Below are 26,776 nucleotides of genomic sequence, written 5' to 3'. Positions count from 1 at the left end.
TAGGTGTATCTCATTATTACATTATAGATAAGAGAGAGAGAGATTAGATAGACAAAAATAAATATATATGTGGCTCTCTGCACGCAATCCATGTGGCTCCTGGGCCCAAGCTGGTTGGCCACCCCGGTATTAATAGTTTGCTGTTCTACAGCAGAACACAGTGCTTCACAAGTAACAAAATCTAACAACATCCCTGTGGGGTAGACACGTGTTACCACCCCCCCAAAAGTGATTTGGCCAAGGTCACACATAGAAAGTCGGTGGCAGAGATAGAACCAGAATCCAGAATCTTTACATTCCAGTCTCAGACAGGGTCCTGTCTCTCCTCCAGTGAACACCACAATCCTGGAATTTTTTTTTTTTTAAAAATTAGAAAGCAGAGTTCTCACGGGCAAGAAAACCTGAGCCTTGATTTGTTTGCTTGAGTGATGCATTGTGCAAATTGAAATTAACCCTCGCACGGACGTGTGTTATACATATGCAGACTTAACTCACGCTAAGTTACCCGTTCTCTCCATTGAAAATACAGTTTGTCTAACAAGTCCAACTAGTCAAACCGGGCTGGTTTGAACATTCCACAGAGGGGACGCAACCGTTCACTCAAGCAATGAACAAAGCTGATGCAAAACAAATTGAGACGCCAATGCCTTTAACTTCAGAAAACCTGCAAAAAGCAAAAGTGTCACTGAAGAAAGCTTCAAGGGAAAATGCTAATGAGTTCTGGAGAAAACTATGCCATGGGGCAAGTGGGCTGGTACTGTAGGGGACACTGTACTGGCAAATTATTTTTCACTGGTATGACATACAGGAAAGACCCCCTGCCGGCCACCCCCCAGCCCTCTTTACAGAGATGCAGCAGCTTTGTGGAGGTGGCGGAGAGGGGGGGCTTGTAGTTAACTAGAGAAAGGAGGAGAATTGCCAGCAACTACTCTGGCTGCTGTACCGCACCCAGTCCTCCAGACCCATCAGGTAATGTGGGGTGGAGAGGGGAAGAGTTGGAGTCCCAGGAAGGAGCAGGGTGGAGTCACATGGAGAGGTCACATGCACCCCCCCCACCCCCAGCTGGTGTGCCCTCCCCATCCTGTATCGGTAAGAAATTTTGCTTACTTGCACAACTGAACTTATGCCACCATATAAATCTGTAGCAGATGCTGGAAATCTGCAAACCATGAATGACGACATTAAAAGAGCTTTTGGACCAATGATATCCAAAGTGTCTCCTATCACATCTACAGATGGTCATATTGTGACAGACAGATCACAGCTGATGTCACCTTGGGCGGAACATTATTTAGAACTGTCCTCCATTGATAACAACATCGCTGGTAACATACTTGAAACGATCTCGAAATTTGATATACTCCTCAAGTTTGATCAAGAACCAAGCACAGAAGAGCTGGATGACGCCTTAGAGTTTCTCATAATTAGAAGAGCAGCTGGAAAGGATGACTTTCTGGAAGAAATACTCATATGTGGGCAGCCAACTTTTTTTTACTGTATCTATACAGGCTCCTCCTTCAGTGCTGGAAAGAAGGAAAAGTTCCCCAGGACATATGTGATATAAATACCATTACCTTTTACAAAAACAAAGAAGGCCAGGAAGATTGTACAGGATGATCCTCACTAATCCAGCACCCTTGGGACCTGACCGACGCCGGACAAGAGAAATTGCCATATCAAGGGAGGTCAATATTGTCTCGCACATTACTAACACTTCCACTGTTTACTGTGCTCTTAGAAGATACTTAGGGGTAAATTGCAGCTAAATAACAGCACAGAACAGCGAGAGTCATGACCCGTGGCTGTATACAAACTTCATGGGACCACAGGAAGTTTGGCCACACCCATGATAAATGGTCATTTGGCTAACTAAAATCATGCCAGATTTAGATGTTGCTGGACAAGAGAGCGCCGGAGTAGAGAGGTTCAAACTGCAATAACTATGGATGCATTTACATTTTCAACATTAATGACAAACTGTTCACTCTGGTGGTGCTTACACAGCTGCAAGTACTTGCTGAAAGGGTCTCTCCTGAGACATAAAGTGCATTTTGAGCAGGTAGATTTACAAAGGATTTGATATTCCCTCGCAGCTTACTATAGGAGAAAAATAGAGAATGGGGAAACCACTTCTTACTTTTGTTGACCTGACCAAAGGGTTTGACATGATCAGTAGATCCAGTTTGTGCAAAGTACTTCAAAAAAAAAACGGATGCCCCCAAAGCTCATCAGCATAACAGTCTTTCCATGGCAATATGCAAAGCACAGTGGAATTCAAAGGAAACTCCTCTGAAAGTTTTGAGATAAAAAGTGGAATGAAACCAGGATGTGTCTTGGTACCTACACTGTTTGGAATATTCTTCTCAGTTCCTTTGAGCTATGCATTTAAAAATGTAGAAAATTACGTTTATCTTCATATGCATTTGACAGCAATCTCTTCTGCTTTCCTAGACTTGGAAGCAAAGACTAAAGTGCACAAAAGTTGCTCAGAGAATTCCTTTATGCTGATAATGCTGCTCTTGTCTCTCATAGTGAAGTTCACCTACAAGAGTTTGTAAATCGCCTCCAAGATGCACGTCAAACTTTCTCACTCACTAGCTACGTCTACACGGGGATGCTACATCAACATAGCTTATTTTGATGTAGTGAAATCGAAATAAGCTATTTTGATGAATAGCGTCCACACATCGTCCAGGGCTGGTGCCGTCGACATTCAACATCGACGTTGGACAGCACTACATCGAAATAGGCGCTGCAGGGGAGCGTCTACACACAAAAGCGGCCCAAATCGAAATAAGGGTGCCAGGAACAGCTGCAGACAGGGTCACAGGGCGGACTAGCACTTCCAGGGCAACAGCTAGCCGCTCCCTTAAAGGGCCCCTCCCAGACACACTCAGCCTGCACAGCACGTGGTCTGCAGAGCCACAAGCATGCGCACCCCGTGAAGCACCATGGACCCCCAGCAGCAGCAGCAGCAGCAGCAGCAGCAGCCGCCGCCAGAGGCCCACGCACCCGCCCCGGTGCTTCACGCCACCACGCACCCGCCCCAGGACCGGTGGCTGCCCTGCTCAGTGCCATGCAGGAGGCAGCTGACCATCTTTTATTTGAGAAAGATGAGCTGCCCCCAGGGGATGAGGAAGCAGCCCCAGACCTTGCTGCCCTCCAACCCCTCCCCCACCCACCGCACACGCCGCTGGCTGTGGAGATACCCCACGAGCATGGACTGGTGGGAGCAGCTGGTGCTCGGCAAGTGGGACAACGACTGCTGGCTCCGGAACTTCCGAATGAGCCGGAGACATTCCTGGAGCTCTGCCAGTGGCTCACCCCTGCCTTACGACACCAGGACACCCCCATGCGATGCGCCCTCACTGTAGAGAAACAGGTTGGCATTGCTGTCTGGAAGCTGGCCACTCCAGACAGCTACCGATCCATAAGGCAGCAGTTCGGCATGGACAAGGCCACCGTCGGGGCTGTCCTCATGGAGGTAAGAGGACCTGTGGGGGGGAGCCCTGGTGGGGGGAGGGCCAGACACACCCTGCACACCCCTCACTGGTGCTCTCTCATGTCCTTCCCCTGCAGGTCATCCACGCAATCAATGCCCTGCTCCTCCACAGGCTAGTGCGGCTTGGGGAGCCGGATGCTGCCATCGTGGGGTTTGCCAGCCTGGGCTTCCCAAATTGCTTTGGGGCTCTGGATGGGACCCACATCCCCATCCATGCCCCAGAGCACAGCGGAGGACGCTTCCTGAATAGGAAGGGATACCATTCCGTGGCCCTCCAGGCCTTGGTGGACAGCTGGGGCCGCCTCTTGGACATTTATGTTGGCTGGCTTGGCAGCACCCACGACGCTCGGGTGTTCAGAAATTCAGGCCTGTGCCGCTGGCTGGAGGCGGGGACCTACATCCCCCAGCGGGAGATCCCTGTGGGGGACACCACCATGCCCCTCTGCCTCGTCGCAGATGCGACGTACCCCTTCCGGCCCTGGCTCATGCACCCCTACACGGGCCATCTCACAGCCAGCCAGGAGCAGTGCAACACGCGCCTGAACCACGCGTGCCAGGTGGTCGAGCGCACTTTTGGCTGCCTCAAAGGGCGCTGGAGGTGTCTCTTCACCCGCCTGGATGCAGGGCTCACCAACATCCCCCAGGTTGTGGGCGCGTGCAGCGCACTCCACAACCTGGTGGAGAGCAAGGGAGAGGCCTTCTTCCAGGGCTGGGCTGTGGAGGCCGGCAGGGCCGACGTCCAGCCACCCGCTGCCCCCAGTCGCCAGGTCGACCCTGAGGGGATCCGGGTGCAGGAGGCCCTGCGGGCCCATTTTCACCAGGCTGCAGGGTGAACGCCGGCAGGGCCAGCTGCAGGTGAGCCACCCACTGCACCCCCCCATCCTCCACAACACTCCCTGCCCCCACGCCCACACCACAGAGCACCCGAGAGCACCCCCCCCCCCCACACTTCTGTGCAATAAATGGCATTTTTTTTTAAACAAAACCGTGTAACCCGTATTAATTATTAACAGAAGAAGGGGGGAACTATGTACATGGGGGGGCAGGTACAAACCAGGGGTAGAACAAAAACTATTTACAAGGATGGGGGGAATATGTCCAAAGAGGAGGGGGCCTTGGGGGGCAACGTCCTCGGCCACGCATCCCCCTATTGTCCTGCTCCTGGTGTGGGGGGCGCAACCCACGTCTCGGCCAGAGGCCCTGTCGAGGCTGGGTGGGGGCCGGGAGAACCGGCAGATAGGGCCGGGTGGAGTCCGGAGGCCCATGGTCCCCCTCAGTGGCAGGCCCCAGGACGGCGGATGGTGGAGGGATGGCAGGCGAAGCAGCGGACGGACCGGTGGGCGGAGTGGCAGGGGGGGCCAAGTGCCGCGCAATGTCCTGGAAAGTGCGGATAAAGGCCCCCCAAGCCTCCTGGTGCCAGGCCAGCGCTCACTCCTGGAGGTCAAGCCGCCACTCCTCCACCTGCAGGCACCACTCGAACACCTCCAGCTGACGCAGGAGGGTGGCGAGCAGCTGGGGGTCCGTGGATGCCTGCGGATGGCTCCACTGCTGTCTGGGTCGTCCTGGGGCTGGTCCGTGCTCTGCCGAGGGGCTGGCCTGGTGGGATGGCCCCGGTGGGCTGTCCAGGACCACTGATGCCGCGCCGGTGCTCTCCGGGCCGTCCGATGGTGCAGCTGCAGAACAGAGGTGGGAAGAAGAGTGGAGACAGCCGTTAGTCTGGGCCCTGACCCGTGACCCTTGTCCCCCCACCCCTCTGCTGCTGGTTCCCCATCCCTGTCCCCCAGAGATGCTGATGATGATGATGGGTGTCCAACTTCCCCCCGCAGGAGACCCTAGGTTCCACTCCCCCCATCCTCAGGGATGGGGCATGGTGCTGTCCTGCTGGGGGGCAGGGGCTGATGCACTCTTCTGAGGGATATGCCACTGCTGTCCTCAGGGCCATGGTCATCTGGGTGTGTGGAGGGCCCTGGTCATGTCTCTTGTCCCTGTCCCTTAACCCCGGGGGTGTGCACCAGGGGGGGGTACATACCTGACGGTCCACTCCCACGGTCGGGGGACACCCATCGGGCGGACGCCCTGCTGGAGCTGCGGGAGGGGAGGGTGATTTGGAGCCCCCCATCGCTGGAGGACTCCTCCTCCTCCTCCGGTGTCCCAGGGTGGGCGCCTGGGAGGGCCCCTGGGGTGCAGGGCTGGCCTCCCAGGCGGACTCCGTCTCCGGGGCCTGCTGGGGCTCGTCGCCCGAGGTGTCAAGGGTGTCTGGTGGGGATGAGGTGTATCGGGGGCCCAGGATGGCCCTGAGTTCCCTGTAAAAGGGGCAAGCGGCGGGGGCAGCCCCAGATCAGCTGGCCGTGTCCCGGGCCTGGGCGTAACCCTGCCACAGTTCCTTTACCTTACTCCAGACGTGGTCAGGAGTGCGGGCAGGGTGACCCTGGGCAGCCAGGCCCTCGGCCAGCTGAGCAAACGCATCCGCATTCCGCTTCTTGCTCCCCATTACCTGGAGCACCTCCTCCTCGCCCCAGAGCCCCAGCAGGCCCCAGATCTCGGCCTCCATCCAGGAGGGGCCCCATTGCCTCTTCCCCCACTGGCTGGCAGGCTGGGAGCCCTGGGTCCCCTTGGGGGGGGTGCCCTGTGGGCGCCTGGGGGGCTGGCTGGATGCAATGGGTGCAGGGTGGTGGGCTGGGGCTCTGGGAGGACATGCAGGCTGTGCACGTGGCTGTGCTGCTGCCTGCATGCGCTCTCAGCTTCCTGCACAGGAACTCAGGGGGCAGGGAGATTTAAGGGGCTGCTGCACGCGGTGACCATAGAGCTCAGGGGCTGGAGAGAGTGTCTCTCAACCCCTCAGCTGATGGCTGCCATGGAGGACCCCACTATTTTGATGTTGCGGGACGTGGATTGTCTACACGTGCCCTACTTCGACGTTCAACATCGAAGTAGGGCGCTATTCCCATTTCCTGATAAGGATAGCGACTTCAACGTCTCGCCGCCTTACATCGATTTCAACTTCAAAATAGTGCTCGGCACGTGTAGACGCGGCGGGCGCTATTTCGAAATAGCTGGCTAGTGTAGACGCGGCTACTGTTAGTAAGAAAAAGACAGTAATTGGGGCAGACATGGCATTCCAGCAGTCCATTACACTCATTGAAACCAATCTCCAAACTGTAAATGCATTTTGTTACTAGGGAGCTACTATTAACAAGAACTGGTCATTGGACGAGGAGGTGGACGTATGTACAGGGAAGGCATCCACTCACTTTGGTTGCCTCACAAAATTAGCATAGAAGAACTAGAAGTTTATAAAGACTAAGATCTTGATTTATAAAGCCTTCGTAGTCTGCATCTTCCTTCACAGAAGTGAGACACAGATTTCATATAGCAGGCAAGAAAAGACGCTTAATAGCTTCCTTCTGTGGTGCCTGAGATCCATTTTAGGCATCACGAGGCAAGATAAAATGGCCAATGAAGAAGTGCTAAGAGTACACAAATCTCTAGCCTAACAGCTGTTATAAAGCACAACCATCTTCACTGATTAGGTCATATGCTTAGAATGCAAGATGGACGACTAACTTACCACTTAAGGGCTGTGTCAACACTAGCCCAAATCTTCGAAATGGCCATACAAATGGCCATTTCGAAGATTACTAATGAGGCACTGAAATGCTTATTCAGAGCCTCATTTGCATGCCGCTGGCCGCGGCTCTTCAAAATTGCTGCTTTTCACTGCCACATGGCTCGTCCAGACAGAGACCCTTTTCGAAATGACCCCAGGAACTTCGAAATCCCCTTATTCCTATCTACTGATAGGAATAAGGGGATTTCGAAGTTGGTGGGGTCCTTTCAAAAAGGACCCCTCTCCAGATGAGCCGCACAGCAGCAAAAAGTGGAAATTTTGAAGCGCCGTGGCTGGCAGCATGCTAATGAGGTGCTGAACATGCATTTCAGTGCCTCATTAGTAGTCTTCGAAATGGCTATTTGCATGGCCATTTTGAAGATCTGAGCTAGTGTAGACGTAGCCAAGATGTCTTAAAGGAGAGTCAAAGACAGAGATGTTTCAAGACACCAGCAAGGGAAATCTAAAATGAATATATAGTTATCAAAAAAGCTGCAACACCCAACTTTGACTTTATGTGTGCAGTATCCAAGGATGAATGGGGGCGTTACCTTCTATATATGAATACATTTCACAGTAATGGAACAAATCCTCAATTAAAAGGTTAATCATAGAATCATACAATTCTAGGGCTGGCAGGGACTTCAAGAGGTCATCTAGTCCAGCTCCCTGCCTAAAGCAGGATTAACTCTACCTAAATGACCCCAGCCATGATTATGTCAAGCCGGCACTTAAAAACTTCTAGGATGGCGATTCCACACCTCTCTAGGCAACACATTCCAGTGCTTCACCATCTTCCTGGTGAAATAGTTTTTCCTAATATGCAACTTACACCTCTCTCTCTTTAAACTTCAGACCATTACTCTTTGTCCTTCCATCTGTCACCACTGAGAACAGTCTCTCCCCATCCTTGCTAGCGACCCCTTTCATGAAGTTGCAAGCTGTTATCAAATTGCCCCTCACTCTTCTCTTCTGCAATGTAAATAAGCCCAGATCTCTTTGTCGCTCCTCATAGGTCATGTGCTCCAGCCCCTTAATCATTTTTGTCAAGTATCGGAGGGGTATCCGTGTTAGTCTGGATCTGTAACAGCAACGAAGGGTCCTGTGGCACTTTTCTGTTAGTCTATAAGGTGCCACAGGACCCTTCGTTGCTGTTAATCATTTTTGTTGACCTCCACTGAACCCTCTCCAATGCATTCACATGCCTTCTATACTGGGGGGCCCAGAACTGGACACAATACTCCAGATGTGGCCTCACCAGTACCAAGCAGAGGGGAATAATAACTTCTCTAAATCTGCTGGAAATGCTTCTCCTAATGTATCCCAATATGCCATTAGCCTTCTTGGCTACAAGGGCACACTGTTGACTCAGATCCAGACTGTCATGCACTGTAATCCCCAGGTCATTTTCTGCTGCACTGCTACTCAGAGAGTCAGTCCGCCACCTGTAGCCGGGTTTGGGATTCTTCTGTCCAGACTCTGCACTTCTCCTTCTTGAATTCTGCCACCACTCCTCAGATTCAATATTTCATTAGCATGCAGTCAGGTCTATTGATTTCATGGGTAGTACCAGCATGCACAGGAATATACAGCAGAGTCGGATTTCCTGAGGGATTTTGAAAATTTCCTTGTATTAATACAAATCCATGTTTACAGCAGACCACCAAGTTAACTCAAGGTAGTATTTATAAAAAAATGAGGAAGAAAAACATGGTTATAAAACTCTCCTAGATATTTCACCAGGTGAGGTGTAATATGCAGAGGTAGTTAAAACTTCTCTACTGAAAATATTTCCTGCTGACCACCTTATTTGTGAGTAAATTTGTTATTTTTTCACTGAAAAATGTTAAGATGGAAGAAGAAAGGGTTTTTTTTTCATATTAAGTTGAAATTTGTGTTTGATTTGGTTTTTGAAAAAAATATTTTCAAATTGGAAAAATTTCAAAATATTGATTTTGGGTTCTTTCCATTCGCCCAAATTTGCAAGGGCCAAAGGCAACAGAATGAATATGGTTAATTGGAAACCCCAAGGGGGCAATCTTGTTTGTTGATTTCCCCTTTTTTCCCACTCTAACTTTTGAAAATGTCCACCTTTTTAGAAGCATCAGACAGATTAAATGCTAACATTGCTAATCTGTGACTTTTCAAAAGTTAAGTGCATTGTTAAAGATTGCCGAGTGGCAGAATCTCATTTTTCCCATTTCTGCTTTGTAACTTCTCCAAAGTTCAATAAGTTTGGAAGAGTTAAGAGTGAGGAAAAATGTGGGCAGGGGAGAGAGACGGGGAAGCTCCTAAATCGCTTATATTGACTTCACTGAGAGAAAAGAAAAGAAAGCAGCAAAAGTAAAATTGTCAAATTCTTTTTGTATTCAAAAATTGAGCTGAAATCAAAATTTCATCTTGAACTACAAATTTCATTTTGCTTCAATTTCTTCCCATTGAACATGAGAACATTTTCAATAAATTTTTGTTAGGACAAAAATGGGGTGAGTAACCAACTCTAGCAATTTAACTACTAAAAGTATGCTCAGCAACCAGCTCTGAACATGCTTAAAAGCTAAATTGTGAGCCAGACCTTAAACAGGTTTCTATTTTTGTCTGTGCAAAGTTTTGAGTATGAAAATTTATTCTTAAGAGTCTAACACGTCAGTTCAAATGTATATGAGATCTCTCCCACAAAAGGTGCCCCTTTCTCCCTACCCAGTCTACTATTAGTATCAATACCAATGGCCAATATTTTCTCATGTGACTAATTGCCTCCATATTTGGGTTCCCAGTGTGATACATCTCAGACAGACCTGACATTCAGAAAATACTGAGCATCCACCTTTTACATATCATTCCTAATATTGTTTGGAACCAGGAATAGCAGACGGAATATGTCCCTCTGGGATTAACCTCTTCCTATACTAATCCAGTTAGTGGCAGATGCCTTAGGTACATTAGCAGAGAAAAAGAGGGGTTTTTTTAACAATACTTTGAGAGATGAAATCCATGGTCTTGAGGAGGTCTCAAGTGGTTGCCTGGACATTTCCAGTGGCCAGTCTCCCACACCCAGGAGAACTTGAAAGGTGTCCAAGAAACATTCAAGGTGTTCCAATGTGCAAGTGTCCACCAGCCTCTGATCTCTTCCTCTTTTTATACCCAATTTGTTAGCCTTACTTTGCTAATACCAAAACAACTGCTGAGCAGAAACTAAGTTAAGTGTTGAGTTTTCCAGCCTGTCAGGCAGTGAATTTTTCATCAGTTAACCAGCTGTATCTCACACAGCAACAGCTAACTATTGCCAGACTTCCCATCTTGCTCAACCACAAGCTTCACCAAATAGCTCAAGCCGGGAGAGTAAAGAGTCATGTTTACTCCTCATGGGTCAGTCACTTCTTCCTCCTCTCCTGGTCAGTTAGTTGTGCTAAAATTTCAGAAATATGGAGATACATATCTCATAGAACTGGAAGGCACCTCAGGAGGTCATTGAATCCAGTCCCCTGCCCTCTTGGCAGCACCAAGCACCATCCCCCACCCCTTTTTTTTTTTAAATCTATTAAATGGCCCTTCTATCTGTTTTCAGCAATCAGAATAACAGTTAGTATTCCAACAGTGGGCAATAGTCTCGGCAGGTTACTGGACTTTGGTTTGTAAAAAATTTCCTGTCCTACAATACAAAAGGAAAAGGAATTAAAATACATAGCTGCAACAACCTGATTGGAACTCGGCTGTGGTTTCACCTGACTCTTATATAAAGGAATTTTCAGATTATGGGTGGAATTAATTCAGTTTGAATGAATCCAAATATGTTTTAAATGTATCTTTTAATTATCTTTTAGAAATTCTCTCCCCAAGCAGCACACATTGTTCTCCATATCTCAAAATCTTTGGCTTGGTTGAATACAATGGTCTTTTCTGTCTGTTTAAAAATCCCAAAATGATGTAGCCAGCTAGGTCAGCATCTTAAGAAATGAACATGATCCACATTTAATAACAAGCAAACCTGCAATTAATAAACTGCCATCAGTAAGGCTGCTATTGAAGACTTGCCAGGGTATAATTGTTTGAATTTACTGTGTGAGCCAAGTCACAACTTTAGCAATCAAGGCAAAAAAAAAAGAAAAAGAAAAAGAAAAAAATCCCCAAACCCTCCACACTTTCCATATGTATTTTTCAGTCTAGCAAAAACTTTGGATCAAATACCAAAAATCAGAATTTGCCCTGAACATTTCGACTAGACGCATCCCTCGTTTAACAAGTACTTTACTCATGAGTACTCGCTAAAAGACGTATCTGCTGATAGGAATAAGGGGATTTCAAAGTTGGCTGGATCCTTTCGAAAAGGACCCCGTCTGGATGAGCCACACGGCAGCGAAATGTGGCACTTTCAAAGAGCCGCGGCCACCGGCATGCTAATGAGGCTCTGAATATGCATTTCAGTACCTCATTAATAATCTTTGAAATGGCCATTTCGAAGATTTGGGCTAGTAGACATGGCCCTTAAGTGGTAAGTTAGTCTTACATTCTAAGCATAAGACCTAATCAGTGAAGGTAGTTGTGCTTTATAACAGCTGTTAGGCTAGAGATATGTGTACTCTTAGCACTTCTTCATTGGTCATTGGTTGGAGCGGAGCCAGCTGTGGAGTCCAAGCTGGAGGGAGAGGAGACCCGCAGCCCCACAGCTGGAGCCTTCTCCCTCCCTTCCTCAGACATGCAGCTGTCTGACAGCCCTTCAGCTGGGGAAGGAGAGGGAGGAGGCTCTTAGCCTGGTTCCCTCCCCTGCACTGGCAGGAATGTGAAACTGACCAGCCATGAGCTGATCAGTTTCCCAGCCCTGCAAACCATGGGGAGACTGGAACCAGCCTGCCCCTGGTTCCCGGCTCCTGCCACTCTGGTAGCAAGGAAACTGACTAGCCCTGGTGGTTCCTGGCTCCCTTCCCCTTGCAGGAAAACTCAAGTAATACAGGGGTTGCAGAAACAGCCCCTGGGTAACTCCAGGGTTTACTGTATTAGACCCCACCCCCACCCCCCCGCCCTGCAGTCCTCACCCTCTGCCAGGTTTTAAGCCCCCCAGCAGTTTCAAACTGACCCCAGGCTTACACCCCTGCCCAGCAGCCCCAAACCATCCCCAGCATTAGACTCTTCCTGCAGCCCCAAACTGCCCCCAAACTTACAACCCCCCCTGCAGACCCAAACTTCCCCCAGTCTTAGACCCCCCCCCCCGCATCCCTCAACAGCTCCAGCCTTAGACACTCCTCCTCCTCCTCCCACAGCCTCTTCACTGGTCCTGCTGGGCTGGGTGGCTCCCCCAGCCCTCCTGCTCCCAGCAATTAACTCAAATATTGAGGTTTCAGCACCTGGGCATAAGGTAATTGCTATCTCTTCGGACAGATATCTGCCTGAGGCAGCAGTGTTAAAAAACTGCAAATGGCTTCTTTAAGAGCCCCATGCAGCTGGGAACTGCCCAGCTGGCCACCCTCAACAAATCTAATGGGACCCATGTTTGGGTCCTGACCCATAGGTTGGGAATCCCTCTCTACATACATACACTACTTCCTATTTCTGGTGGCAAACTATTCAAATACATCAGGAAAGTAATTAAACTCAACTGGTTTATGTCAGGTTACAAGCACTTGGAACGAATTGGAGACTTTTACATGTATTTTAATGGGAATTTAGTGTCGCTCTTATGAGTTTTCACCTATGAGCAGAAATCTGGGAACCAATTGTGCTCGTATAGCGAGGGAGGAGTGTAATTATTTTGATACTGATGAAACTCTTTTTCACTCCTCCCTTGGTTACTCAGGAGCAGGCCGCACTCACTTGTGTATCTATGCACCTGATGGGTTCAATAATAAAGGAGATCCTGCATGTCCCAGTGGTGATGTTGCATAGTTGGTAATCCCCTTTCCGCCCGATTTCTAAAGCGCTATAAAATGGTGGTGCCTCCACCTGGCTGGCCCCTGTACACACTCAATGGTGTGCCTTGGGAACCACCAGGAAACTTATTTCAGTTATAAGCCAGATTTAACTCCCAAAGAGCAATTTTGAGTAGTGTGAGTCTAATAGACCACATAAGAATCAACTCACACCTTTACTTAACAACTTAAGGAGACGGTTACAGACTAAATATGAATGAAATGCAGAATAGTAACAGACACATAGCTGTGCTGGTCTATATACTAGCAAAACAAAAAAGCAGTCCAGTAGCACTTTAACAAAATAATTTATTAGACAGTGAGATTTTGTGGGACAGACCCACTTCTTCCGATCGTAGCCATGTTTGAGTCTGTTCTGGTAAGGCTGTGATCGGAAGAACTGGGTCTGTTCCATGAAAGCTCATCCCCTAATAAATTATTTTGTTAGTCTTTAAAGTGCTACTGGGCTGCTTTTTTGTTTTGATGAATGAAATGCATTATCGACGTACACAGAAATGAATGAAACATAAATGGCATGTAAAGTACCATCAGTTCTCCCACCCCAGAGTGTACACACTTGAATTATCAATGTTCCAGTTACTGGCTTGTGGTGGCATGCGGCTGTTGTTCATTGGATTGCAAACACCTTGGTCAGGGTTGTGTGTATCAGTCCAGGCAAAGCAACAAGCAGACCAGCCCCTCTGACCTGGAGCTGGCCTCTGCAGCACTTTAACAGATAACAGACACAGATAAAGTTCCTCCCCTGCAGGGTCTCTCATTCGCAGGCTGCAGCTCCCCAAACCAGTTTCTGGCTGGGAGAAAGCTTCACCCTTGCCTTGAAGCAGCCTGTTCCATCAGCCTTTCGGCTCCAACAACAGGAGACCACCATCTTCATTTTTAGCCTCTCCAAAAAACCCCCTTTCCTTCCCAAAGCCTCATGGAAGTTGTAGTCTGTACAGCCAGATTGCCACACACAGCAACAACTAGTACATGGTTCCCCAAACTGGGGGGGCGTGCCCCCCGGGAGGGATGTGAAGAAATTCCAGGCGGGCCATGAGGAGACCCAGTTCCCCCATCATTTCCCCCACCTGAAGACAGATCCAGCCTTTGCTTCTGGCTCTCAGCCCCTGTTGTTTTATGTGGGTGACCTGGTGCAGCCACTATAAAAAGCAGGCAGCCAGCAAAGACCCACATGGCGCTGGCTGCCTTGTGCAAATGAGAGTGAGTGTGGGTTGCGGGGCAGGAGGAGGATGGGGTTAGATGGGGGCTGGGGGTGTCTGACCTTGTGGGAGGGCAGTGGAGGGGCTCTAGTGGGCAGCTCGCAGGGCTTGTGGGGCTCAGATGGATGGCCAGCTTGTGAGACACGTGGGCCTCAGGTGGCTGGCCCTGGTAGAGCAGGGCTTGGGCGACTGGCCCCAGCAGCACGGAGCTTGGGCTGCTTGGGCTGGTGGATGGATGGCTGCCCCAGCAGAGCGGGGCTCAGGCACCTTGGGATGGTGGGTGGGTGGCTGGCCCTGACAGCGTGGGGCTTGGGTAGGTGGCTCAGGCAGCTGGCCCATCGCTGGGGTGGGTGGCTGGTCCCACCAGTGCAGGTCTTGGGCAGCTGGTGGGCAGGTGGACGGCTGACCGCGGTGACTGGCAGGCGAGCGGGTGGCTGGCCCCGGTAGCTTGGGGCTCAGGCAGGCGGGCAGCTGGCATGGGCAGCTCTGGAGGCTGGAATGGGGCTCAGGCAGGTGACCAGCTGGGGCTGCACCAGGCACCCACAAGGGGCCAAGAAAAATTATTTCTGCTTAGTTTTAATTTTAAATAACATTTTTATATCAAGCTTTTGTGTTTATTTCAAATTACGAATTGAATTTTTTGTTAAAGGGTGGTTGGATGATGGTAAAGAAGAGGTAGGGGGGCGTGAGAATTTCTCAAAATTCAAAAGGGGAGCATGATGCTGAAAAGTTTGGGAACCACTCAGCTAGAGGCTCCCACATACAGAGGGGCCTACACTGAGAAAAGCTTCCTTGTGTATGGAAAGGCTCTGAACCTAGGGACCCACTATACTATACTATATTCATATTGTTAGAATGCCCTAACATCAACAATTTCTTACATACATTTCCCTAACTTCTTAAAAGGTGTAGTAAGAATGGGGCAGGACAGCTTCCCAGGGACAGCAGCATTTTAACAATGAGTTGACTAATCAGCGTGTACGGGGGAACCCCATTCAGCAAAGCACTTCAGCAGCTGCTTAACTTTATTTACATATATTTAACTCCCTTTGATGCCAATGGAGCGTAAGCCTGTGTTTCTGCACTTTGTTGAATCAAGGCCACTGGCTATAAAGCACTTCAGTTTCCTTCAGAAGTTAAAGTGGCTTTATGGCCAGGATTTTCCACAGTGGCTCACCTCCGTCTCGCTATTTACACCTCAAACAAGCAGGACGGTGGCACTTCAAAGACTAACACGTTCATTTATGGTAAGACCCACTCCTTCGGATGTGAGTAGAAAAGAAGAATTCAGGGTTTAGAGGGGGATGAAGGAGGAGAAGAAAAAACAAGGAGCAGGCAGTCTGAGGGACTCAGCTGTCTTTAATAGGGCCTGTGGAAGAAGAAAACTAAGTTAAGTGGGATGGCGGCCATTCCTGCGAATATCAAAGGTAGGGATGGATGGGAGGAGGAAGGATTACCTTGGGCAGGGTGCAGGCAACAGGGACAGATGGCAGCAACAGCAGAGGGTCACTTCCCCTATTCCTCCCACCCCACCAGCACTCACCATGGGGTGTAAACGGCAGCCTGCTCTGTTCTGCCATGGCCTCCCAGCCCACCCAGTCCCACTTTTCCATGGCACTAGAAAGAGACCGCTGCTCCCACCCACTTGCGGAGAAAGGGGCTCGGTAGGCTGGGAGGGCGTGGCGGAGTGGAACAAGCCACTGCTCGCGCTGTGGGGTGAGGGCAAGTGGAAGTACCCCCCCACCGCCATCCGCCTGCACGCTGTCCAGGTAATCCCCAGCCAGGCTGGTCAGGGAGGTGGGAAGGGGGCAGGGTGGGGATGGAGCAGAAAGGGGCAGGGTCTGCAGCGTGGGGCGGGGTGGGAAGCAATCGCTCTGGGCCCCTCCCCGCACCTTGGGGCAGCCCGGGCCATCCCCCCAATGATCTTTCCCTCATGTAAGAAAGTTTCCTCTTAAAAGATATTCTGCCTCCTCCTTAAAATGTGCTCGATGCACCAGAATCTGTGCCAAAAGAAAATTAAAAAGCCCAACAAGAAAGACCTAGGAAAGGAAAGGGAAGTGAGGCAGAGATGTAAATTGCCTCAAGTAACCAAATAGGTTTGCAAAATTCCTCTGGGCTGCGCAGCTGAGCTGTGTAATTGGAACCAACACTAGCCAGGGCAGTCATCAGGTTGAGTGCCCTGTGAAACTTGTATTTCCCCGGCCACTGGTTCAGAGAAGCCGCCCAGACAGCAGTGCGCAGAATTGTTCCATTTGAGATGAGGGGAAAAGGAAAAACTGGTTTGCCTACAGGCTGGGGGAGTTCCTGCTAGCTGAGCTAGACTCCTCTGAGCGTCCTAGCTGCTACCATGGCAACACGTCAGAAACCGACCTAACAATAATGCCTAGCAGAGCACTTTCCATCTATCGATCTTGAAGTGCTCTACGTGGGAGAGTGAAACTTGTCACTTCCCATCTAACTGCTATGGAAACGGGCATGAAGAGGATGACTCCTCTATAGCCACTCAGCTGGTCAGTAAGGGCTGGGTGAAGAAGCAAATGTGGCTAGTGCAAGGATTCCCGGTGGAGCACCCTAGTCCCGCCTGCACACAGCCCAGACCCCTTCTCATCCCATTCCTGCTCCTTCTGCGCTCTGCCTTATCCCCGCCCCCCTTCCCTGCTCTGCCCACATCTTCCTGTGGAAGTGCTGGGCCATTTCCAGGAGGTGATGCAATGCTGACAGTGAACGGGGCGTAGTGGTGACCCTGGGAGTGTGTGTGATCCTCTCTGCATCCCCACCCATCACCTAGACGCAGAACCCAGATTTCCTGACTCTCAGTCCAGTGTTGTATATTCTGACATTCCTATTATGCATGCAAACCTGCACTTTAAAGGGCATGGCTTTTGGCTGAGAATTCAGTTGAGTGTAATTGCACACCGAACTGCCATCTAAAGTGTTTTGCTTCCCTTCCTACAGAGCGTGGGGAAGCCACAGTGTCCCTGGGGGGTGCATGTCCTGCTCAATTTACCTACCATCTCTCCAAGCTCTGTGGCGACGGTAGCAAGGAAGAATTAGGTGCAACACATGGGATGCTGAAGGTGTGTGAGAAAAGCATGACTCTCCAAGTTCTCCCCCCTACGGAGGGCTTGTTTGATCTGATGGTCTTTGCACGGCCATGGGATGCTCAGAACCCCTACCGCTGGGTGTGTTCCTATCAGATCGAGTGCCTGGAGACGAATACGAGAGAACTGCCTGAAAACCCCTTTCATTTCTGGGGCCTCCATCCAAAGGGGAAAGACATGGGGATAGCAGAGTGTAACTGCAGAGAGGACCCGATTGTTGTTGCAACAGGCTCTTTGCTGTTGACTCTACAGACCTCGAGACCCTTGTTGGCCACATACCAGCTGGCGAATAAAGAGTTGGATGCCTCTGTGAGCACGAAGTGCCTGGCGTCTCAAGCGGAAGATGGGAAGCTGAGTTGTCACGTGCTCTGTCCTTTTCTGGGTTTCTACAGGCTCTCGGTGTTTGTGAAGGATGTAGGAGGTGACACGTTCAAAAATGCAGCCAACTTCCTCCTTCACTGCTCTGCTCCCATCAACCAGAATGAGCTCTTCCCCTCTGGACTCAGTATGCACTGCGGGGTAGGGATCAGCACAAGCTGGAGGGGCTTTTCTAACCCCAGTCACGCTGCCCCCATCATCAACACCAATCAGGGAAAGTGCAACATCACCTTCCACACCCGGTCAGGCACGGAAGTGGCTGCCATCTTGAGTAAGGACAAAATCACCAACACCAAGTACCCCCTGGAGAGATACGTCCTGCTCACGCATCTGGGAAACAAGGTCAGCATCTGTATCCTACTTCCTGAACCAGGTCCCTACAGAGTAGGGCTCTTCGGCAGGGACAAGGACCAGAAGGACTTCACTCACGTCTGCGACTACGTGGTCCGCTGCTTTTCCGAGCCACGGTGGCTGCCGTTCCCCCACGTGTACAGCATGTGGAGGAAAGGCTGTGTCTTGCTACAGCCCAGGAAGGGAGTGCTCCAGGAACGAAGCTGGGTCAGGTTCAGAGTCAGGATGCCAAAAGCTCACAGAGCTCTTGTGGTCGGGCCATCCAGGACTGAACTGCAGCCAACTCTAAGCAAGATATGGGAGGGGGATGTGTACACCGGGCTTGCTGGGACGGTGCTCAAGCTGGCAGTGAAGTTCTCTCAGCATTCCAAGAGGCTGGATGTCATCCTGTCATTTGATGTGCAAGGCAGCTCCCTCAGTTTGGAGGGGTCCTCAGGGTAAGTCATCCAGGGATACAGAGAACCTGGTAGTTATCAAGAGAGAAAGGGAAGTGAGCAAGAAGGTCTCAGAATTGAGGGACTCTGATAAAAGACAAAAGAATGAGCCCAAAGTACTTGCACAACAGGTGGAGTTACAGAGTTACACATTGCACTCCATCTCCTACAAGCGATCTTTATCTTACTTAGAGAGGAAGCAGCAGTTTAATCGGAACCAGAACACAGAAGACTTCTAATAGTCTCAGGAGAAAATGTTCAATGCCTCCTGAGGAAAGTTGTTTCACTGCTTTTTACCAGACTGAAGAGCTGTTTTGCACATTTTATTTGATGTTACGTCAAAACCTTGCGAATTCATAGGGCTTTCTCCTCTTCTGAACAAAAGAACTGGAGCCAAAAGCATCAGGTGGTAGCAATATTTCTTTTAAAAAACATAAATATGTATAAAGGAAGTTAATGGTTTCCTAATGGAGTCCATGCCATCAGAAGAGAACGCATGTCATTTTTAACTGCTGCTTTAAAATTTCTTCCAAGACATGAAAAATAAAGGACTGCCAGTCCTTCACTACTCAGCATGATATGTAAATAGATGTATGCCTTGAGGGGTTTGCAATGGGAGCTGGGAATGGGTACAGCAGTCCAGAAAGCAGCTCCTTGACCTCGTCATCAAATAAATACTAATAAAGCATGATCAGAGAAGCAACTTAAAATCTGACACAGGCTAAAAGACAGCCTTGTGGCAGAGGTAAGAATATTGCCCTGGCAGCTTTTTTCATGTAGCAGAAAGGATTCTACCAGTAAGATGCTCTTCCAGAAAATGTGTTTCGTGGAATAATTGCATCCCCACCCATCAAAATGCAGCCACCTCTGGGGTGGTACAAGACAATTCCATGTTGTGCCACAATATTACATGACCGGTTCAGATGGGAAGAGCTGGCAAGTGTATCCAGCTGTAACTCCAGAAGGAATCTTTAAAACAGAGTTTAGCTCAGCATTTCCGCCAGGTTTGGTACAAAGGAACTGACCCTTGCTTGGATGCTGCTGACATTTCTGGGACACTCAAGAGGGTGTGAGCTGTGCGGTGGGTACCTACGCAGCATGCAGTGAAACATCTCCACACCCACTCTGCCCTAGTGAGTGTCCAGTTTTGAGCCCCCAGTTTAAAAAGGATGTGGATGTGCTGGAGCAGGTTCAGAGGAAGGCAAAAAAACTGATTCAGGGGCTAGAGCACATGACCTGTGAGGAGAGGCTGAGGGATTTGGGCTTATTTAGTTTATAGAAGAGTATCAGAGAGGTAGTCGAGTTAGTCTATATATTCAAAAACAACAAGAAGTCCTGTGGCATCTTATAGACTAACAGATATTTTGGAACATCAGCTTTCATGGCAACTGGTCTTTGGCCATGAAAGCTTATGCTCTAAAATATCTGTTAGTCTGTAAGATGCAACAGGACTTCTTTTTGTTTTTACAGAAGAGAAGACTGAAGGGTGATTTAATAGCAGCCTGCAATTTCCTGAAGGGGAGCTCTAAAAGAGGATGGAAAGAAACTGTTCTCGGTGATGTCAGGTGGCGGAACAAGGAGCAATGGTCTCAAGTTGTAGAGCGGGAGGTGCAGGTTGGATATTAAGAAAAACTACTTCACCAGGAGGGTGGTTAATCACTGGAATGCGTTGCCTAGAGAGGCGGTGGATTCTCTATCCCTCAAGGTTTTTAAGTCATGGCTTGACAAGATCCTGGGTGGGATGACTTAGTGGGGGTTGATCCTGCTTGAAGCAGGGGGCTGGACTAGATGACCTCCTGAAGTCCCTTCCAGCCCTATGATTCTATGAAATTGCAGCTGCAATACCTCTGAGAGGGTTCTATGGTTCTTTCGGATGCTTTTAGAGAACCAGGCCGGGGGGCTGTTCACTGTTAGTCAGCAGCAGCCTGTTCTGCTTGAAGAAGTTCCATGAAAATGGCTTTTACTTAACTTCAGCCAGTTTTTCATTGGGGAAGACAAGGGCCTCATTCTAGAGAAGCTGAAGAATTAGCTGGGAAACCACAAAACTCCTGGAATAATAAGAAGCAAATCCTGCAAAGGAACATGCCCCTTAGCCTGCTCCCTGTAAGGCCATGACAGTCATCAGAGGCCCGATGAATGGGGCTAGTTGCAGTGCAGATATACTTAAAGTATCTCACCCCAAGTTTCACACTGCAGCACAGCCAGGACATGAACCCAGAGCTCCTGCATCCCAGCGGAGTGGCTTAAACACAAGAACAGACTTCATCTCCAGTGATGTACTAGGGACTTCCATGATGGAACTGCAGATGCTCATGAGACAGATAATTTTGGAATTTAGATTTACCCAGTGTTTAAATACCACTAAAAGAATGACCACTACAAGTGATGGAAGTTCATTTCCTTGTGGAGAGAATTTTAGGGGTAAATAATGATCTGGTATTTTTGCACTTCAGCAGTGCAAAACCAGACACACAAAACTCACAGCCAAATGCTGGAGGGAGTGCTGGGGTGTATGGACCAATCCGCTGGGATGATAACGAAGAGTTATCATCAGCATAACAGTCAAGGCAAGAGACCTGCATAGATCAGGTTCCCCTTAAGGTGAGCAGCATGCAAATATGTCTCCAGAATTCCTATGACCATGATGTAAGATAATAACCTGACTTGCAGTAAGATAATAACCTGACTTGCAAAGTTATCCAAACGCAGAAGGCTCTTGAACATTTTTGCAAGTGCAGCCAGTGCGGGTGTTTCATCACTAGGGCTACAAAAGCAAATAGCTACAGAGATGTGGTTGAAAAGAATAAGAGAGAAGTTGAACAACTTCTGCACCCTGTTAAACGACCGGCCCCTCCCCCAAACCACCACTTCCCTGAAGGCCCAAACTCCACATATCCCTCCCCGAAGTCCTGCCCCCCACACCACCCCTCCACCTGAGGCCCCACCCCCATGCTGCCCTACTCCCGAAGCCACACCCCCAGACTGCCCCTCCTCCTAGGCCCTGTCGCCGTGCCACCCCTTCCCTCAAGATCTGCTCACACCTCTCCGCTCCCACGCTGTCACTCACCCTAATGGCTGCAGAAAAGGGATGGGGCCATGGTTGCCTGGGGCCTCCATTTAGCCTCCCCGGTAGGGGCATGGATTCAATTTCTCCATATCCCTGAGCAGCAAAGTTATCCTGACCACGTGTCGTCAGTACTATTCTGACAGGAAAACGTCTCCGGCCGCCGAGGTGACCGCCTCTCAGGTGGTGAGGTAACTGCCCGGGTGGAAGCACGGAAGTATAACTAGGACGCAGCTATAGTGGTTTAAGTGTTGACCTGCCCTAGGTTACTGCTCTGGGAATGCCCCAAAGGAAGCTGGTCAGATGTAACTGGATACGGCCACCCACTTAATCAGCAGTGCCCCCAGGTATGCGGAGTGGGTCAAGTGGCATTTGGAGCCTAGCCTTGCCCACTTCCATGCCTATTGGAATCCAGCCCCCACTGTGGCCCCAGGCTAGTGCCCCCCATACCCTGCCACCTCCCGGGTGCCAGGTGGTTGGCAGCTCAGCCCGAGCACTGGAGAGCCAGAGAGCACGGCCACAGCTTCCTTGGGCCACACTGCCAGCCCAGCCCCCACCAGGAAGCTTTCCCACGCTGGAGGCTTCCCCGCCCCAGTCGCAGTACTGGGCAGGCGGAGTGGCTGGAGCAGTATCAGGAGAATAGGTGATGTGGTGCAGCCCTGGGAGTGCGCTGCATCCCCCACCCTGCCTGCTCCAGCCTCTGGCATGGGAGCAGCAGGCAGCAGAGGCCTGGAGGTGCAGCACGAGCGAGGACACTTTAGGCTGTGTGGGAAGGCAGAGCCTTCCTGTGCTTACGACACCCTCCACCCAGGCCCACCGGACAGGGGGCAAATGCACAGGGCCCCTTTGAAACACCAGGAGAGCATCACACTGCTGCTCCGCAAAGCTTCTGAGGGCTGGCGGGGGGCAGCCTCATGCTCTAGGTGGCGCTAAGGGCTGGCTGTCCTTGGCCCCTCCCCATCAGCCTGAGGCTCCACCCCTTCCAAGACATGGAGCCAGCCCCACCAACATCAAGCCCCCAGGCCCCAGTGCCAGTCAGCCCCGCTGCCTGCACCCATACCTGGTGGGGGTGGGTCTCGTAAGGAGGCTTCTGTCCAAGCTTTGACTAGGCCCAGTTCAGCTTAGCTTACAAAACCTGACACCATCCCAGCCAGGGTTCCTTTGGCTGTTGCTACAGATGAGTGCAAATGAGCTCCTAATAATGGACTTACATCCTGCTGCTCAGAAATGGAGGAACAGATTCAGCATTGCACTATCCCAGTGCACTATTAACAATTGTTCATCACTGAATTAATCAACACTGTTGATGAATTAATCAAGCTTGTTTTATGGAATCCAGCACTTGTCAAAACAATTCTGATTTCATTCTTTGATGAAATTACAAATTCAGCTGTGTAGGTGTAAAATGTGAGAGAAGGTGGGTGAGGTAATATCTTTTATTGGACCAATTTCTGGACTTCATGGGGCAAACTTTCAAGCATCCAAGAGCTCTACTTCAGGCCTGCAAAAGGTAATCCACATTCCAGGCAACCACTCAAAATGAACTGGACAGCGAACGCCTTTGGGGTTGCAGGACAAATTGTTCAGCTTGGGTCTACACCAAAAGTCAGCTCACCTTGCCTACGATGCTGGGGGCGGGCGTGTGAAAAATTCACACCCTTCAGCAACACAGTTCAGCTAAGAGAACAACAAGAAGTCCTGTGGCACCTTATAGACTAACAAATATTTTGGAGCATAAGCTTTCATGGGCAAAGACCAGTTCAGCTAAGTCAACTAAGTTCCTGACAGCGAGTGGTGCGGCTGTACCACTGTCTACACTACACAACTTTTAGGCTGGGTCTAGAAGGCACAGCTTTGCTGGCAGACCCATGCTAATGACCAGCCATTTGCAATTTCGAGACTGCTCATTAGCATGGTTCCGCAGCTCATTAGCATAGCTGCACAAGAGCTTGGTCTTGGCAGAGGGGGGTGCTGGCAGTAAAGAGGCCACGTGGACATGCCCCTGCCGGCAAAAGGCTCCTCTGTCACCAGACCCTTATGCCTCCGGGGCACAACCACACTGCCTCTTTACTGCTGGCACGCCCCTCTGCCGAGACCCTCTCACGCGGCTATTCTCATGAGCCATGGGACCATGCTAATGAGCAGCCATTTGCAATTTCAAGGCTGCTCATTTGCATGGACCTGCTGAGAGAGCCATGCCAGGTAGACGCAGCCTTACCAACAAGGCTGAGCCAACATAGCCACTATTAGTCAGCCCTTTTTCTGACAAAATATTTCTACCAACCACGATCAGCATTCACACTGTCAACAGGAGAGCACACCAGCCAACAAAGCTCCATTGACAAGACCTTAACAGATTACAGACATAAAACCAGCCTCTCTAGTGAGTCCAGTCCTTCCTGGAAGGAAAACATGTCTTTTCCATTCTTACTCCCTCCCTGCCCTATTATAAAGTCTGCGGATTGACTACATCATCTTTAGGAGTAGACCTAATACTGTTATTCTGGCAGATTAAACTGACTAGCTTTCAGTTCGTGCCTCCCTATTATCTACTACTTCTCCCATTGGAGTTTCTGCCTCTGTAGCCATCAATTATTTGACAGTGCACAGGTCCTAGCTGCATAATCCAGGCATGTCAAACTCAAAGCCTACTCAAGGCCGTACAAATAAAAATTGCTAGCTTTCAGGGCCACCAAAGAAAATGTACATCTATTGGAAAGTTGTAATTATTTATTACAGATCACATTTTAGGTATATTTTATAATGTTTTTCAGGTCTTGTTTGAATATAATACAATCATTTTAATTGTGAATTTAGTATGGATTTTATTGTTTTATAATTTTATTAATAGTTCATAAAATGTGACGTGTAAAAGTGTTACTTGCTCATATATAATAATTTTCAATTTAAATATAAATTTAAGGTACTCCCCGCCCCCATTGGCTCCCAGCCCTGGGGCTGCCAGGGTTTCCCCAATCTGGCCCCTGGGGCTGGAGCAGCTGGGCGTAACTCCATGCCCCAGTCAGCTCCCTGATCAGGCATTGCTGGAGTTCCTCCCCATCTGGGTACCTGGGGCCAGAGCTGCCAGCTGGGCTGCCAGCCCTGGAGCTGCTGGGGTTTCCCTAGGGGCTGAAGCTACCAGTGGACCTCCACACACTGGCCGACTGCCAGCCCCAGGGCCGTAAAAATATTTGATGGGGTTGCATGTTTGACATGCTTGGTAGCATCCCTTTCAGAGTAGCTCCATATAAAAATGGGCTCTCTGCTTCGCCCTAATATTGCACAATTCACTTCATACAGAAGCAAAGCGAGGTCAGATTGTACTTTGCATTGTGGATGTGCATGTTACTGAATAAAGAAAATAACTACGGGTTGAACCTCTCTAATTCGGAACTCTCTCATCTGGCAACACCCATAATCCAGCATGGTTTTAGTTAGCTGGATGACCATTTATCAATGGTGTGGCCAAATTTCCTGTGGTCCTATGAAGTTTGTTTCTAGCCACCAGTCCCGGTTCTCAGTGTTCTGTGCTGTTATTGAACTCAAACTTCCCCCTCCTTGTCTTCTCAGAGCCCCATAAGCAGTGTATGTGTGAGTAATGTTCTAGACAATATTGACCTCCCATCATCCGGCAAATTCTCTCATCCAGCACCAGACAGGTCCCAAGAATGCTGAACGAGAGGTTCAACCTATTCTCAAAATAATGACTGACAAATTGCTGTAAACTCACCTGGCAGTCAGCAGGCTTGTTCCCCTTTCTTTGGGTGCTTCTACACTAGCCATCTACTTCGAAGTAGTTGGCACAATGTCGAAATAGCACGTATCGCATTTACACGCACTGTGTGCTATTTCGACGTTGAAATCAACGTTACACCACGAGACGTCGAAATCGCTATTCCTATCCGAAGATGGGAATAGCGCCCTACTTCGATGTTCAGCATCGAAGTAGGGCATGTGTAGATGATCCACATCCTGCTACATCGAAATAGCGGGGTCCTCCATGGCAGCCATCAGCTGAGGGGTTGAGAGACGCTTTGTCCAGCCCCTGCAGGGCTCTATGGTTGCCGCGTGCAGCAGCCCTTAGCCCAGGGCTTCTGGCTGCTGCTGCTGCTGCTGCTGCAGCTGGGGATCCATGCTGTGTGCACGGGGTCTGCAACTAGTTGTTGGCTCTGTGGACCTCGTGCTGTGCAGGCTGAGTGTGTCTGGAAGGGGCCCTTTAAGGGAGCAGCTTGCTGTTGCCCCAGAAGGGCTAGTCCAGCCCGTGTCCCTGTCTGCAGGCTTTGCTGGCCCCTTATTTCAACGGGGAGAACTTGTGTGTGTGGAGGCTCTGCATTTCCTTCCGGGGTGGCTCCTTTCAACATTCCCCATCACTACTTCGACACTGAACATTGATGGCACCAGCCCTAGATGACGTGTTGATGCTACACGTCAAAGGAAATAGGCTACTTGGATGTAGTGTGCGAGTGTAGACGTAGCCTTTCTGTCCTTCCCAGTTAATTCTGCAGAACAGAAATCTGTTAGTATGTGATGTTGCTCGGGGCAGACAAATCCCAGAAAGACACGTGGGGTGTCTCCCAGAGGAGTAACCCCAAGCTCTTAACCCCCCCTTAGGAGAGTGATTGAAAACAAAGAGAAAGAAATTAAGCTGCAATCTGATAGCCGACCTCTCTCTCTTAGGCAAGCATAGACCCAGACACTTCCCTAGGATACAAGAATCAAATCTTTGCCTTAAAAAAAAACGTGATTTATTAACAAAAGATAAAGTATACAAATAAAGTGATAAAGCATACTTGGTTGCTAGGGGGCTACGGAGCAACTTAAAAAAATGTAGATAAAAGCCCCTGTCCCGAAAACCCCTATGGAAGATGGTGCAGGGTTTCCCACTATAGCCGAGCTGGTTTTCGACCCTGTCTCTCTGACCCTGTCACTTTGACACTTTTTGTTTTTAAAGCACCTTCTATTGCAGAGCTCAGGCTACAAGCAGGTTTGGAACAGAGGAAAATTAAACCTTCTCCCTCCCCCAGTTCAATAGCCCAGGAAGTCAGGATTAGACTGAACGTCCATTGAGTGCAAAATAGATAGCTGCGGAGATTTAAGGCCTTTCTTTATCCAGTGAGAAGATGCAGCAGTGGTAGCTCAGACTGACGCTGTCCTATGAATGTGAATCACTTCTCTGAGCAAGAGAGGAATTTTTCAGAGATAGCAATTTCCTGCAA

At 49.6% G+C, this 26,776-nt stretch overlaps 1 protein-coding gene across 2 annotated transcripts in view; it reads left to right on the top strand.

Annotated features, from left to right (window-relative positions):
- LOC142012312 (kyphoscoliosis peptidase-like) overlaps window positions 1-19,894 on the top strand; it is a 41,276-nt gene extending 21,382 nt beyond the window's left edge. For both annotated transcript variants that reach the window (XM_074992226.1, XM_074992225.1), the window contains one exon: window positions 17,188-19,894. In XM_074992226.1, coding sequence (XP_074848327.1) covers window positions 17,188-18,503 — 1,316 coding nt within the window. In that variant the 3' untranslated portion in view covers window positions 18,504-19,894. The remainder of the gene's footprint in view (window positions 1-17,187) is intronic.
- Window positions 19,895-26,776: the final 6,882 nt, after the last annotated feature.

The sequence above is a fragment of the Carettochelys insculpta genome, chromosome 4 (genome assembly GCF_033958435.1).
Source record: "Carettochelys insculpta isolate YL-2023 chromosome 4, ASM3395843v1, whole genome shotgun sequence".
NCBI classification, from domain to species: Eukaryota; Metazoa; Chordata; order Testudines; family Carettochelyidae; genus Carettochelys; species Carettochelys insculpta.
The sequence above is the reverse complement of the archived record's forward strand: the minus strand, read 5'-3'. Positions and strand labels throughout refer to the sequence as shown.